At 44.4% G+C, this 16,480-nt stretch overlaps 2 protein-coding genes across 4 annotated transcripts; both read left to right on the forward strand.

Annotated features, from left to right (window-relative positions):
* Positions 1 to 123: 123 nt before the first annotated feature.
* On the forward strand, positions 124 to 10,685 carry LOC114786803 (serine/threonine-protein kinase 10). 2 transcript variants are annotated; one of them, XM_028974271.1, is made up of 17 exons: positions 124 to 474; positions 1,356 to 1,520; positions 1,618 to 1,666; positions 2,598 to 2,747; positions 2,838 to 2,910; positions 3,001 to 3,195; positions 3,274 to 3,448; positions 3,673 to 6,003; positions 6,081 to 6,211; positions 6,894 to 7,017; positions 7,190 to 7,369; positions 7,468 to 7,597; positions 8,134 to 8,258; positions 9,300 to 9,485; positions 9,642 to 9,767; positions 9,872 to 9,985; positions 10,088 to 10,685. In XM_028974271.1, the coding sequence occupies exons 1-17, from the start codon at positions 325 to 327 to the stop codon at positions 10,196 to 10,198; spliced, it is 4,515 nt and encodes a 1,504-aa protein (XP_028830104.1). In that variant the 5' UTR covers positions 124 to 324; the 3' UTR covers positions 10,199 to 10,685. The 2 variants fall into 2 exon arrangements, with proteins under 2 accessions (XP_028830104.1, XP_028830105.1); XM_028974272.1 differs by lacking the exon at positions 124 to 474 and having other exon boundaries at positions 1,385 to 1,520; positions 2,588 to 2,747.
* A 456-nt stretch (positions 10,686 to 11,141) lies between these two features.
* On the forward strand, positions 11,142 to 14,998 carry prnpb (prion protein b). 2 transcript variants are annotated; one of them, XM_028974294.1, is made up of 2 exons: positions 11,142 to 11,282; positions 12,636 to 14,998. In XM_028974294.1, exon 2 carries the CDS (start codon positions 12,642 to 12,644, stop codon positions 14,211 to 14,213), a length of 1,572 nt encoding a protein of 523 aa, XP_028830127.1. In that variant the 5' UTR covers positions 11,142 to 11,282; positions 12,636 to 12,641; the 3' UTR covers positions 14,214 to 14,998. The 2 variants fall into 2 exon arrangements, with proteins under 2 accessions (XP_028830127.1, XP_028830128.1); XM_028974295.1 differs by having other exon boundaries at positions 11,144 to 11,227.
* The last annotated feature ends 1,482 nt before the right edge of the window (positions 14,999 to 16,480 follow it).

Raw genomic sequence — 16,480 nt, forward strand, 5'->3', positions numbered from 1 at the left:
TTAATCCAAGTATACGCGGCAAGAAAAGAGCTATCTGTACAACCCCCTAACCTTTTTTTTTTTTTTTAAATGACGGATGTGGTTAGCAGAGCAGTTTCCTGATTCGTAGACGGAGGTGTGCAGATGAGTGTAAGCATCTCGTCTGTGGCGTAACTGTCTCCGTCCCTCGGTGTTCACTCCCACAACCTTTCAGAATGAAGGAGTAGAGAGGTGGAGGATGTGGATTCCGGCCATGCCCACCTCCAGGCCGAGGACGATCTAGTGTGCACATTGACTGCTGAGGGTAAAAGAGGTAAAGACGAGCACGAGTGAAAGGTGGAGGCAATGGCTTCACTCCTGGTGCGCATCTTTCGCCTGAGAGGCGAGAAGAAGCGAGTGAGGCACTATGAAAAACTGAGGAGAGATGTGGACCCCAAAGTGACGTGGGACACCCTGGGGGAGCTGGGGGATGGAGCGTTTGGGAAGGTCTACAAGGTAAGGGCAGAACATATACTTTATGAGGTTAAGTTACGATTTGATAAAGTAACAATATTAACGCGACTCAAAAACACAAGAAAATACAAAAAAAAATGTAAGATTATTAAAAGGGATCATTTTGTAATTTGATTCGCACAGCACACGGTGACACTGCATTTAACCCATCACCATTTTGTGAGCAGTGGCAGGTGCCCATGAAAGGTGCCCGGGGAGCAGTGTGTGGGGACGGTGCTTTGATCAAGGGGACCTCAGTGGCACCTTCAGGATGCTCTCTTACCTGCTTGGCCACCAATTTCCAGTCATTTAGGTCAATTTGATTTGTAGGACTGGCAACAGCTTTCGAAAGATTTAAATGAGATTATTTTCAGTACGGCAAACCTTCCCTAAAATAAGATCACCGTGGTGTGGTTTCAAGATTTGTTGTTCGTCATGTGTACAGATATAAAAGATATGAAATTAAATATGAAAAAATATATATGATATAAATTAAATTAATTTAAACACAAGGAGAAAACACTCCAAATACACCTCGCGAGACTAAATGAGAGAAGAAAAACGTTCTTTTTTGCAGAAAGACATGGTGTACCTTAGACCTTTTCAAACAACACACAACCCTTCTAAGTGACACCTAACCCCGACACAGCAAACGACTTTGAGGCTCTGCTGTGGTTTCGACTTCCCGTCAAGCCATACATGCAGAAAAATAGCTTCCGGTCTGAAATGTTGTATTTGTTTATCGTGCTTTAAAGCTTATCCAGGCGGGCCGAACTAAATATCAGCGCTGAATGTTCTAGCCACGCAGTGGTTTTATTCTTTTTATTTCACGGTAGATGTGTATGAATACACAATCTCGCGCTACTTCTGTGACTGACAAACAGGCCCAGAACCGGTCGAATGGCTCTATAGCCGCTGCCAAGGCCATTGAGGTCCGCAACGAAGAGCAGCTTGAGGATTACGTCACCGAGATTGACATTCTGGCAAGCTGTCGCCATGGAAACATCGTCTCCTTGTTGGACGCCATTTTCTTCGAGGGCTGGCTTTGGGTGAGGCATTGTCACATCACGTTGACTTTTAAACGTTGGTGTTAAAGGCGACTTCAGATGGTTTGGCCCTGACTGTGACTTTGCCTGCTTCTCGTAGATCCTTATAGAGTTTTGCCCAGGGGGTGCGCTGGATGACATCATGCTTGGTAAGCACGCAACATATTGCCAGACAAGTACCTAATAGTCTGATGATATCCGAAAGGTGGAGAAAATGTGGTGCAGAAGGCCATGACAGTCTAATGACAAATGATGTGTTGGCCCTGATGTTAAATGCGGTTAATATCCCCCTGCTTTCTTACCGGGGGAGTTCGAATTGGGGGTTGTAGCCTAGTGGGTGACACACTCAGCTGTGAACCAGAAGACCACAAACCCACATGTTCACAACCCTCCTAACCACCATTGTGTCCCCGAGCAAGACACTAACCCTGAGCTCTGTAACAACTCCTTGTAAGTTGCTCAGGATAAGGGCGTCTTATAAATTCTGTAAATGACAATGTAATCGTATCTGTGCGTGGGTGGGTGGGTGAATGCAATATGTGGATATGGTTGTGGATGTGCTTGTTTGTGACCTCTTGTTTGTTTAAAAGAGGTTTACTGACAGACTATTGATACGCTGGTATCCTGTATCAATGCATCAACGTTTTAGCTGAACACTCAACACTGTGTGCGTTTTTATAGTACAAGAACAAAGAGAGTAACCTGAGGAATATTATCAAAAACATTAAAACAGTTACACTGTAAAATTTTATGATTTTTGCATTATATGTTTTCATTGTAATTTGGATGTTAAATGTGATACACTTACCACAGAATCAGTAGAATTGTGATACCATTGTTGTTTTGGAAAATATTTTACTGCAATATTTTACAATATTTTATTATTATTTTATTGCGCTCTGGGTGAGTCCTTGTCCTGTGCCCAGTGTCCCAGAATGGGCTCCCCAAAGTGGGGAGTTTTTAATGTACTAAAGACATTCATTAATACTGTATGTGTGCAAACCGAATACATACAGTTCAGGAGCAAAACGCAAGCGTATGTCCCTCTCGCTCTCTATCTGTGTGTGTATGTGTTCGAAGAGCTGGAGAGGGGGCTCACTGAGCAGCAGATCAGCGAAGTCTGCTGCCAGACTCTGCAGGCTCTGTCCTACCTCCACCAACACCACATCATCCACAGAGACCTGAAGGCCGGTAACATCCTGTTAACTATGGATGGGCAAGTCAAACTGGGTACATCACCTCACTGCACCCTCTGCTGTACGCTTGACGCGAAGGTGCTTTTAAATTCTCAGTGTGCATTTTTTTTTTTTTGTAACTCAGCGGATTTTGGAGTGTCGGCCAAGAACGAGAACACCCTGCAGAAGCGAGCGACCTTCATTGGAACCCCTTACTGGTTGGCTTAGTTTCATGTTAAAAAGTTGAAAAATATCAAGATCATCTTAATTGTGATAAGATTTCGCTCAACACTTTTGTTTCCTCAAAGGATGGCGCCAGAGGTGATCCAGTGTGAGACCTCTAAAGACAGTCCCTACACCACCAAGGCAGATATCTGGTCCTTGGGCATCACACTGATTGAAGCTGCAGAAACCGAGCCTCCACACCACTCTCTCAACCCCATGAGGGTCCTTCTCAAAATCACAAAATCGCAACCCCCAACTCTGACCAACCCACGCGTGTGGTTAGTGTTCCTCAATGGCAGTCCTTTGCCCAAAGTAAGCGTGTCCTAATCATTCCATCAACCCCCATCCATGTCCAGGTCATCCCACTTCCAGGACTTCCTGCGGAGGGCCTTGCAGAAAAATCCGGAATCCCGCTGGGGTGCCCAGCAGCTTCAGGCCCATCCCTTTGCCTATGCAGGCAGAGATGGACGGGCCCTGAAGGAGCTCATTGCTGAGGCAAAGGCTGAGGTTACAGAGGAGATAGAAGCAGAGGTAACTCCCACATCTTTCAATAAAATATCTAGTTTCTAAAGCCATCATGTTCAAAGGTAAGACCTGATATCTAGATCTAGATATTATTAATTAGTCGTATGGAGAAATATAGAAATCAGATTTGCCCATCTGAGTCAACATTGAACTTATTCTACTGATTCTTAGTCGAACATTTAGTCAGTTGGTTAAAGGCTTACTGCTGATCCATATGTTCTTCTTCTTAGTCCTTGCTAGATCTCCATTGCTCCCTGGAGGAGCCAGTCTCCACAGAGTGGTCAGAAAACAAAACCGAAAGCACAGGAATTCCGGAGCCCCCTCAGGAAATTTGCCTCACTCCTGTTCCTGAGTCTCCCAGTACAGAATCTCCAGGCCGAGAACTTCCTGTCCATCAAGTTTCACATGTGAGTTTCAGAAGGACATCCCTGACCCCAGAGAAGACTGCAAAGCGGGCCAGACGCCTGTCAGGTGCCTTTTTGTCCTTAATAACACGACGTAAGTCTGGATTCTGGAATGAAAATCTGAGTGCAGCAGGGGATCAGATGCAGAGTGATGTCAGTGAAGACCAATGTAATGGACCATCAGACTTAATGACCTCAGGGAACAATGGGCAGCAGTCTCTTGGAAAGAGTAAAGAGTTTGGCAGCACAGAGGAACATAACGTGGGAAATGCTTCCACCGTTATTATGGACAGAAAGGAGGAAGAAGAAACAAGTACCACAGACACAACCAACAAACAAGACCAGCCGTCAGATTTTTTTAGAACACTAGATATTCTAAAACCAGGACTTCCTGTGGAGACATCAGAGCCCTCAGGAGAAATAGGCTGTGATGGTGAAAATGAAGAGGAACAACATATAAAGCTGTCGAGGTCTGCTGATGTTCTTAGTCTGTCCTCTGCACCACTAGACACATATAAACTCGCACTTACTGACAGCACTCTGCATTCAGCTCAAAAACACAGTGTGTTAATATTTGCACTGACACTTGACACACCTACGAATAGGAAACATCTCGAAGAAAGTACATATAAAGAAATGGACTATCTTGACCTAGCAATCAAGCCAAAATCTCAGAAACGTTCCACTCTTCCAACTGTTGTGGCCACCAAAGCAACATTATTAATGGATGTCACAGTGGAGAGGGCTGAGGAGGAAAGTCAAAAAAAGCAGGACCAGGACACTGATGCTGACCCACATACTAATGCACAGCCACAAGAACCTCCACAGCAAAGTGAAGTAGCTGATGGAGAGAACATAGGAGGAGTGAATGAAGAAAGCAGTGTGTACCAAATGCAGAGTATTTCAGGAGCTGCGGAGGAGCACGGGGTCACCAGGGAGGAAGATGTAACCGAGCAGAGTGTAAGCAATACACAAGGGTCTGGACAAGAAGATTTGGAGATGCCTGTAACAGGAGAAGCTGACAAGGACGTTGTGCTCCAAAGTGACATGGAGGTAAATAAAGAAAAGTCTGAGGAGTTCGGGGACAGATCAGAGGAAATACATGCTGTAGAAGGTGGTGAGGAGCAACTCAAGGACGTTGTGCTCCAAAGTGACATGGAGGTAAATAAAGAAAAGTCTGAGGGGTCTGGGGACAGATCAGAGAAAATACATGCTGTAGAAGGTGGTGAGGAGCAACTCAAGGACGTTGTGCTCCAAAGTGACATGGAGGTAAATAAAAAAAAGTCTGAGGAGTTCGGGGACAGATCAGAGAAAATACATGCTGTAGAAGGTGGTGAGGAGCAACTCAAGGACGTTGTGCTCCAAAGTGACATGGAGGTAAATAATGAAAAGTCTGAGGAGTCTGGGGACAGATCAGAGAAAATACATGCTGTAGAATGTGGTGAGGAGCAACTCAAGGACGTTGTGCTCCAAAGTGACATGGAGGTAAATAAAGAAAAGTCTGAGGAGTTCGGGGACAGATCAGAGAAAATACATGCTGTAGAAGGTGGTGAGGAGCAACTCAAGGACGTTGTGCTCCAAAGTGACATGGAGGTAAATAAAGAAAAGTCTGAGGAGTTCGGGGACAGTTCAGAGAAAATACCTGCTGTAGAAAGTGTTCAGGGGAGACCGAAGGAACAAGAGATCCAAAGTGATCCAGAAGCAATAAAAGAAATAGGGAAGAAAGAGAGAAGCAGGACGAAGACAGAAAAAGACGTTAGAGCTCACATTTTTGAGACAGATGGTCCTGATGGTGAACTAACAGAGAAACTAACAGTAGATGTAATGCCTGAGCAACCAGAGGGGACCACCGAGATACCCGAGGCTAAAGAAAAGGAAGTCACAGAGGCAGAGAAAGTGGAAGACAAGAGTACAAAATATAAACCCCCCAAATCCATGAAGAAAGTGAGTTTTATTGTGATGTCACAAAAACGCTGCAAAATGGAAGGAAACTTGAGCTCCATTACGAATGGGGTCTCAACCGGAGTTCAAAGTTCAGAGCCTCCTCTCTCACCGACTAACGGGAATGGACCACATCAACCCCATCCAGTCACCACCGAGAGCACAGGAGACACACCAAGCCAGGAAAACCCTCTACCATCTCCAGGACCTGATGGGGTGAGAGAAAAGTAATCGTGGGACACAGCATATTAAAAACATGAACAGCTTGGGATTGCTTTTCTGTCGTTCTCCAGGAGCTCAACCCTGGCCGGAGAACAGTAAAAAGGACACGGAGGTTTATGGTGGACGGCCGGGAGGTCAGCGTCACCACATCTAAAGTCATAAGTGAGAAGGACAACAAAGAGCAGCAAATGCGCTCTGTCAGGTAATTATGACTCAGATCTGAGTGATCTAGCTTCACATGTTTACATTTACATTTACATGTTATTATTAATTCTCTAGTTGAAATAAAGTATGTGGTTTTACAATATATAATTCATTTGAAGTGCATCAATATTTAACTAATGTCGATTCTTTTGTTAGTTTGTACAGCAAATTGTCCATCTTGGGCTATAACTTAGCCAGTAGAAAAGAGACAAGAACAATGGACTGAAATTACTTACAAATAGTACTGATCCATTTCATTTTTGCGGACAATATAAAAAGTACACAACAAATTACATTTTAAGTAAAAAAAAAAAAATTATGGCTTATGGGTGTGTCCATGCACACATTTTTGAGAACATAAGAGCTGTGCATGGGGCAGTGGTGGCCTAGCGGTTAAGGAAGCGGCCCCGTAATCAGAAGGTTGCCGGTTCGAATCTCGATCCGCCAAGGTGCCACTGAGGTGCCACTGAGCAAAGCACCGTCCCCACACACTGCTCCCCGGGCGCCTGTCATGGCCGCCCACTGCTCACTCAGGGTGATGGTTAAATGCAGAGGACAAATGTCACTGTGTGCACCGTGTGCTGTGCTGCTCTGTATCACATGTGACAATCACTACACTTTTTTTATTTTTTATTCTTGTATGCGTGTGCATGCCTGCATTTGTGCATTTGGACGCGCAGGCGGCAGGAGCTGCACGCCTTGAAGCTGCTCCAGCGGGAGGAACAGAGGGAGCACGGCCAGCTAGAGCAGCGTCTGCAGCAGCAGCGGGAGCAGATGTTCCGTCACATCGAGCAGGAGATGAGTGTGTGTACCGCCTCCTTCTGACACCACGTGCACCAGTTGGGGCCGTGAAAAGGCCACGTTCAGGATGTTTTTAAGGGAAGGGTGAAGAGAAAAGCAATATACAAAATAACAATATGATGTAAAGATCTGCCATTTGTTGCCATATGCTAATGGGAAAGTTGGCTTTTTGCAGAGAAAGAAGCAGTATTATGATGGAGAGCTGGAGCGGCTGGAGCGGCAGTACCTGCAGAACAGCAGTCGAATGGAGGCGGAGCACACAGCCCGACTAAAGGAGGAGGCGCGGCGGATAAAGGCCCAACAGGAGAAGGAGTTCAGCCGTAAGAGCGCAGCATTGAGAGCCGTCCCCAAAGAGGTTGGCGTCACGTGCATGTGCTGCAAACAATGCTGCTTACACTACCTTCGCACACCCAGAAGCGATGGACACACACTCATACACACACTCTCCTGCAGGAGCAGCGCTTTGTGCAGAAGCAGCAGCAGGAGCTGAACGAGGCGATGCAGAAGGCCGTGCAGGAGCACAAGAGGAAAGTGGCCTCCATTGAGTGGGAAATTACAGCCAAATCCCAACAACTGCAGAGAGGTGCTGTCATATATGCACACACCAGAGGTCTGGAGTATCTACACACACTGTACACATGTGAATTCAAGGCTGAAGTGATATTACTACAGGGTGGGCCATTTATATGGGTACACCTTAATAAAATGGGAATGGCTGGTGACATTGAACACATTTCATAAGTGGTCAGAAACTTGTAAATAACACATAAAAGAATAAAGTTACGTTAAAACCACACCATTGTTTTTCTTGTGAAATTACCAATAAATTTGATGTGTCACATGACCCTCTTCCTATTGAAAAAACAAATGTTGGATCCAAGATGGCCGACTTCAAAATGGCCACTATGGTCAGCACCCATCTTGAAAAGTTTGCCCCCCTCACATATACTAATGTGCCACAAACAGGACGTTAATATCACCAACTATTCCCCTTTTATAAAGGTGTATCCATATAAATGGCCCACCCTGTACATAGGGGCGAAGCAGGGGCTCGGTGTGAAGCACCCTTGGCTTTATCACCAAAATTGTAAAAAAAAAATATATATATATTTTTTGCAGCCCGCGAGGCTGTGATCTGGGACTTGGAGCAGCGCCATCTGCAGGAGAAATACCACCTGTTCAAGCAGCAGGTGAAGGAGCAGTACTCCCTGCAGAGACAGCAGCTCACCAAGAGGCACAACAAGGTGAGGGCCCTGCTTCGACAGCGTCAAGTGGTAGAAATAGCCAAGATAGAACAGAAGACAGAACTTGGCAGATGGCGAAGTGAACAGTGATGGTTTTTGTCAGCACAGCACATGGTGCACACACCAAAACGTGTCCTCCGCATTTAACCCATCACCCTTACTGAGAGGTGGCACCTGGGAAGTGTGGGGACATTACCTTGCTCACAGGGATGTCAGGAACCTTATTGGTTTGGGATTTGAACCCACAACCTTTCAATTACAAGTCTGCTTCCTTAGCCGCTGGGGCCACCACCACCCCAAGTCCAGGAGTAGGACTGAGAAACTACTTGCTTATTCCTGTGGTGCTCCAACTTCCTTAGTGGTACACTGTGAGTATGTGAAATTGTGCTGAACATTCACAGCTGTGTGATTAATTGCTGTATTGTTATAATTATTTATTCAAATCTGTGTTTCATCAGCAGTTGCCTCCTGTGTAAACTGGACCATGCTACTGTCTTTTAATGCAGTTCATAATGGCAGTTTTTTGCAATGAATAATTAAGCAAATTTTATATATATATAAAAAAATGGAATAAGAATGATCACTTTAACATCATCTGAACATATCATGGATATTTATATGAAGATATGTATATTCTCTTCTGCACTATAGAAAAACTAGTTTTTATAAGTACTTGTAAGTACTTGTTCCTATTTGACTTTTTATAGTTAAAATGTATAATTTATTCAATATTTTAAAGCTGATGTGGCTCTGAGACCAAGAATTTTACTATCAACGTTGAAACTTGAAAAACCTCACAGTGCAGTCTCTCCTAGTGGTCTGAACATTTGCCCAGCACTGATGTCAGACTAGGCAGGATTAAAAGAAGGTTTATAAAATGTTCTGGCATTCTATTTCACTACCCATACTGTGAAAAGCTGGACGGTGCCCTGCTAATTCTAGAGATTGCCCAGAGAGGAAATGTCTTGTCATGCCCTATGCATACATTGGAGGGTGGAGGGGGAAACACTCCCTGACGCCTGTTATTTCTGCCGGTGGAAGGATAAGGAGCGAGCCTTACGCTTCCACCAGACCCTTCTAGAGGAGCAGAAATCCCAGCAGAGCCAGGAGAGGAGCCGGTTCCAGCGGGCCCAGCGGACGGGGTCCAAGGCCCGATTCCAGCAGTTTAAAATGGACCTGAGGAAGCAGGGCCTGAGCGGGATGGAACAGAGGCAATGCCTCTCACAGGTTTGTTTGGGAATTACAGTGGAGAATAATTCCAATGGAAAAAGGTATATTTCATATATTTCCCACAAATCCATCTGCCATCTACGCAGCTGTAAAACTGGTCTCTAGGTCTCTCATAACAGCCCCAAAGTCAAAGTTTCTGTCCCTTCTCTCAAGTTTACATCGGAGGAGGAGAGCAGGCAGCATCAGGAGTGGCAGACCTTGCAGCAGAGTCAGGAGGGTCAGCTGAAGGAAGTGCAGGAGCAATGCGATGCCAACCTTGCTGAGCTGCAGCAGCTGCAGGTCCCTCAGCACAAAACAGTGCACACGTTAACAGCACAACAAACAGCATCATATCATACCATTGTGGAAGTGCTACCATGTGAATATATGTCTGTTGCGGGCAGAATGAGAAGCTGCAGTTGCTCGTGGAAATGGAGAAGAAGAAGATTAAAGGCCTGGATGATGAACACACACTGGAACTGAACGAGTGGAAGGATAAGCTGGCCTGCAGGAAGGAGGTAATGCGGGATGGAGGGTGATGGGATGGCAGACAGCCTGTACATAAATACGATTGGGCTAGTCTAACATGACCCAATACATACGTGTGTGTGGGCCTGTAGGTGCTGGAAGAAGACCTGGCCCGGCGGCGCCGAGAAAAGGAACGTACAAGAAGACGAGGCAGTGAACCGGAAAACCGATTCGGTGCACGCCGTCCAAAATTCCTGTTATAGATTAACCTGAACTAGTCAACAATGCGCAGAGACTGACAGTTGTTTCTGAGGTGAATGTTCAAGAAGGGGAGACCGTGCTTATCCCAAGCGACTTAAAATCAGTAGTTACAGGGACAGTCCCCCAGGACACACTCAGGGTTAAGTGCCTTGCTCAGGGACGCAATGGTAGTAAGTGGGGTTTGAACCTGTGATTTTTTTTTTTAGGCTACTACTACCCTACTACAGCTGAGGAATCCCTAATTCTATGTAAGAAAACTGATTTCTCTGTTTACTGCAATACATTAACCATAGAGCTTAAATTATATAATGTCATTAACAACATCTTATACACCCTTTACTGTTTATAGGAATAATTCTGTTTCCCAGATGTCAATAAACTCACCCTGACAATACAGCTTCGTACACACATGCGTTGGTTTACCATTTGTAAAAAGAATGTCTGTAAATTTGCTAAATCAAATAAAATGGTTATTTCCTATATAATGCATGCACTGGTTGTATTAAAAGTAATTTAATGAGCATTTGATTGTGATTACATCATAAGTCTCACACTTGGCCGGGTATCCTTGGATCATGTATAAGAGGGTGGTATTTATGGGACGTTTTGATGGGGAAAAAAAATTTGGTCTGAAACACAACAGCAAAAGGAGGAATGTGCACATTTTGTAGTTTTTTTTAACCTACATATTGCCCCTCTGGGACAAATAAAGTTATTTGAATTGAAGTAACATTATGGATATCTCTATGTCTTTTTGCACACTGTGAATCCCCAAAGCTTTGCAATATCGCCTCCCTGCGTACAAACGAACAATTTGAGTCTAAAACAGACTTATTTTTATTTCATGTACTTACGTATGGCTTTATTTGATTGACTGAGCATGCTCGGGTGTGCGCGGTGGTCGTTTCTATGGGCGTGGCTCTGAGGCAAGGGGCGGGCGGGGTGCAGGAAGCCACGCCCACAGAAACGACCACCGCGGAATGAAGGCGCACCGGGCGCAGCCTTGATTTGCCGTTGGCTGTAAATCTCCGGTAACGATTCGCATCGTACAGCGCGTTCTTCCCCCCCCCCCCCCCCAAAAAAAAGGTATGACAACCGTCGCGTTTTTGGTCGCGCCAGTATTATTATTTTACGCGCTGTGCTGCTGAGTCTGCGCCGCCGAGGGCTTCTGCATTAACCAGGGTCGCAGTTGCGGTCGCATGTCTCCCCGGCAGTAATGTCGCGCAGGACAACATGGGATCCGCGTGTAAATGCGCGTGTAAATGCGCCCAGTGCGCTACCAGAACCGCAGGTGGACCGGGCACCCGTGGTGGACTCGGCAGTGACGCACCAAGGTCTTTCCGTCTTCCATTTTATTATGGGACGCGGTGCGACGTCCGGCTAGCGGGAAAAGCACGAAATGCGCAACAGTGACCGTAAAAGGGATGAGTTCGCGTTGAATATGTGCTGATGAAAATGGACCGAACACCGCTAAAACACGGCGATGATGTAATCCGTCACAAAAAAACCCAAATAAATAAAAAACAGAACTACATTTTATTAACTGAAGGACCAGGGGTAGAGGTAGACACCTAATCGGGACCTTATTACATTCAACACTATGCAAATATGCATATATTTTCCCAATTGTATGTTATTATATTTATTGTTTTTGTATATATTATATATAATTTTTCATGTTTTTATTATAAAGTGTGATATCTTAGAATAAAATGAGAAATGTAATGCTCTTTCACACTACACAATATTACACAAATACAAATTAAACCAGCTAAATGTGTCTCTGAAACACTGTTATATGTTTAGTGTGCAGTATTACTGAAACTGTAATACCATTACCATTAATAAAAATGCTTGCTGGAAACAGATCATGTTCGTCTGATATCGGCTAATTTGATCATACATGAATGCGATATGTTTTAATGGTGCACAATACCAGAAGTTGACCTGGAAAAAAAACCCATTATATGAGGATAGAGGATCGCAGACCACGCCTTGACTGGAAGGGAGGGATTACTGGAAGGGCTGGCACTGATGAGATGGGGATGGGGGTGAGGGAAGTGATTGCCATTGTGATACACTGCAGCACAGCACAGCACAACGAAACGTGTCCTCTGCTTTTAAAAATACCCCCTTGGTGAGCAGTGGGCAGCCATGACAGGCGCCCGGGGAGCAGCGTGTGGGGACGGTGCTTTACTCAGTGGCACCTCGGTGGTTCGAGGATTTGAACAGGCAACCTTCTGAATGCGGGTCCTTTTCCTTACACACTAGTCCACCACTGCCCCCAGAGAAGAAACTGTATTTCAGCTTCATGAAATGAAAACCACTACATTTACCGAAGTTTCTTTTTAATATTTTTATTCTTTGCGGTCTTGTGTCCACGGTTGTACTGCATTCTGAAATCTATATTTTAATCTTATCCATTTTCATGTTTTGCAGTTGGCCATGGGTCAGCTGTGTCAGCTGGCAGTGCTGTACCTGATATTCACTGCCGTTCTACTGCCCGACCACATTTTGTCCAGCAAAATTGGCAAAGGCTCTTCCTCCAAAACCAAATCATCATCTAAAGGCACGTCAACATCGTCAAAGACTCCAAATTACCCGAGACAGCCTGTGCAGCAGTACCCCTCTGCACCGGGGGCAGGGAGTTACCCAAACCAGCAGAATCCAGCACGAGGTGGCACTGGCACCAGCTATGGGGGAAATACTAACATGAACCCTGGAGCAGGTGGCTACCCACAAGGGGGTAATTATCCAGGAGCTGGGGGGTATCCTAACCAACAGTACCCCGGACGTGGTGGCACCAACTATGGAGGAAATCCGAATATGAACCCTGGAGCAGGTAGCTACCCACAAGGAGGCTATTATCCTGGAGCAGGGGGGTATCCTAACCAACAGTACCCCGGACGTGGTGGCACCAACTATGGAGGAAATCCAAATATGAATCCTGGAGCTGGGAGTTATCCACAAGGAGGCTATTATCCTGGAGCAGGGGGGTATCCAAACCAACAGAACCCACCAAGAGGGGGAACCAACTATGGTTATCCTGGATATGGCAGGAACCCTGGCCAGCAATATCCTGGAGGGGGCTACAACCCTGGGTACCCAGCAGGAGGACAAGGTTGGGGCCAAGCAGGGGGTTATGGAGGTGGTTATGGAGGAGGATATCCCAACTGGAACCCAAACAACAAGGTTCTCAGTCCTCACTATGGGGGAGGCTTTGGACATGGTGGCTATGGTCAAATGGGAGGGTCTCCCTTTTCTAACCATGTTAAAAACATGGGCTATGCACCTTCAGTTAAGTCCAAGGGCTTTGCCAAGAAGGCCATGCTGGCGGCGGGAGTGGGAGCTGTTGCCGGCATGGCAGTAGGCTACGGCCTTGGACGCATTCCCCGTCCACACTTTAGCTTCCGAAACCCTCAGGAGGAGTATTATTACAACAACTACATGTACCAGCGACATGGCTCCGGATCCACAACTAACAACGAAGGTGGGCAGGAGTACAAATTCAACCCTCCCCCGAAAAGTGACAAGTCCTTCCAGTCCTACGAGAAGTACATGGATTCCTGCATGAAGAGGTCAGATCTCCTAGATAAGCAGGGTAGGAGCGTAGCAATGAGTGGTTTACAAAGCGATCAGCCCCAAGAGGCGGATGCCGAGAGCAAGATGCCTAGAGCAACTCCAGACCTGCCTGATAGCAGCCCTCAGAAAACGGCTACGGGCCAGGAGCTTACTGTGTCTCCGGAGGTCCCCAAAAAGGATCTGGGTCCAGCAGGCATTCGGAACAAGGAGGAGGAGGAGGAGGACACCGTCAGCATCGAGGAGATTGGCTACCCTGCTTTGATTGAGCAGCTGAAGGCACGTCGATGTGTAGAGCTGTACATGGCCTACTCTGAGAAGTATGCTCAGAAGCAAACGGGGGACAATCCCAGCAGCCGCAGTGGCCCAAGCGAACACCCCGTGGTGCGGATGCTCACCGTCATCATACCGTTACTCAGCATTCTCTTAGTACAGTGATCGCCGATGAAACATCTACTCTCACCAACACAGATATGTGCAACGAGGAAAGAACCAGAGGGATCTCCACAGGTTCTACTCTTACTTTTCTAACTCAAGTCTGTTTCTTTTGTTGATTTAGTTGAAACATATATTATAAATGAGTTGTGTTAATATATTTGTTAATATTTTGTTGAAGCCTCTAACAGAAAGCCATATTACTGTCATATAATATATATAATAGTTAATACTACCATCTCTTTTTTATCCCTTTATTACATTAAAGGGTTCAACATTCGTCAAAGGTTTTATCAGAAAACAAAAGCTTCTCTCATTCTCATTTTTGGTGATTCATTTTCATCAGTTGCTTGATGTATTGCTGCTTTTTGTGAGCTCATGAAACCGGGAATTATTTGGAAGTTGCTGACTGCTGATTATATTTCCTTTTGAATGTCTAACACACTCCGGCATTAGGTTTTATCAGAACCATTACTGACAAATTTTTAATGGTTTACCTAATATATATGTTTTGGTATTTGTAAGTTCAAGTCAATAGCTGTTACCTTGGATTGTTGAGCAATCATGCTTGTATTACACTGTAATGCTCTATATTATACAATGTATATTATTATGCTTTTAATATTTGGTGCATGTTGAAACATACAGTGGCATGCAGGCACACCTGAAGTTCTGTTATTAACAGTCGATAGTAAAAGTCAAAGGTGACCAGATTTTCAAAAGCAGGGTTGCGTTTTTCCAATTTTTATTTTACCCCTGCAAAATAAAATGAAAAATCTCATATTAAACCGTTCAGAGTCTTTTTTTTTTTTTTTTGGTGGGGGGATATAGTGTTCAGATTTGCTGTCTTGCACACACAACACTTTTTGACTTGAATCAGTCTATCCTTGATGTTTTAAAATACATTTTCATACCAGTTATATGTTTAGTTTGATGTTTTAGCGATTTTTTTTGTGGTTTTAAGTTCATGTCACCAGCTATGTTCCAAGAAGGAACAGTAATTTTGGTGTGTTAAAAGTTTGCATGCCACTGTGGTCTATTACAAAGAACTATATGTGTTCATACAGTGCATGAATCTACTCTGCATAGAACCCCCAAACCTAGAACTTTAAAATATCCAACAGCATGGTCTGTAGTGTTCTACTTATCTCAACTGAAAATTAACCGAAAGTCTAATTTGTGACTTGTTGGGCTTTTTTTTTTACTTATGTTTGCCCACATTAAAGCCCCAAATTTATCCCTATGTTCATTTTTGTGTTTTTTTGTTTGTTTTATCAGCTATGAATATAACATATTGCACACTGGACTGTAAATTTGAAACCAAAGACCTAGAATTACCACAGTGTTTTTATACAGCATGTAAATGCCATGCTTGCAATAAGTGCTGCTGTGATTGGTGCACTGGACATGACCATTTGCATCCCCTCAGCTCAGGAGTGTCCTCAAACACGGGCTGCAACCATGGCGACATAACAGGGCATAGCGGTGCTTCTTGGGCTTCATTTTCCCCGTTGCCAAGAAACCGAGTAGTCCATGGAAAGCATGAGAATAACTAAGAACAGCAACACGTTAGCGTTTAAATTTCATTTATAGATGCTCCAAAAACAACCACATCTGCTATTATAACACAGTTTCATTAGCAAAATAAATAAAAAGTTAAATAAATAAATAAAATAATCAAGAGCACACATAAATAAATGTAATAATATAATAAAACAGAAAAAATGAAGTATAAACATAAATACATATATATATATATATTTTATTTTTTTTTTGTACATAGAAATGTAATCCATCTAAATGCTCATTTTATCTTAAAGAAAACCAAAGTTATTGTATCATATCTTTAATAACAGTCATAACCAAATAGTAGATATGAATATTAAAAACAGTCAGAAGCTCAGCAACTTTGTGGAAAACACTATATAAACTTATTTCCTTTGTTTTCACCCACAGTAAAGAAATAAAACTTCAGTCCACCACAGAATTCACAGAAATTCTACAGAATTTGAAAGTCCAATAACTGATGACCGGCACATCACCGTACTACCTGGCCGTTGTAAAGGCGAAATGGTGAGTGATACAGGCGTCTCCTACACAAATCCCATCCAGTTCCCCAGAAGGAGTGAGGCCAACGGTCCAAGTGCAATGAGAACGCTGCTCTCTGACCTCGGGTTGGCAGAATTCCGGTAGTAACGCCCCTCCGACCGGTTGTAGAACTTCGCTCCGTCTGGGTAGAAACGCGAGTCTTCTTCTGAGGAGTCCCTGTC

Source organism: Denticeps clupeoides, chromosome 3, assembly GCF_900700375.1.
Source record: "Denticeps clupeoides chromosome 3, fDenClu1.1, whole genome shotgun sequence".
In the NCBI taxonomy this organism is placed as follows: Eukaryota; Metazoa; Chordata; class Actinopteri; order Clupeiformes; family Denticipitidae; genus Denticeps; species Denticeps clupeoides.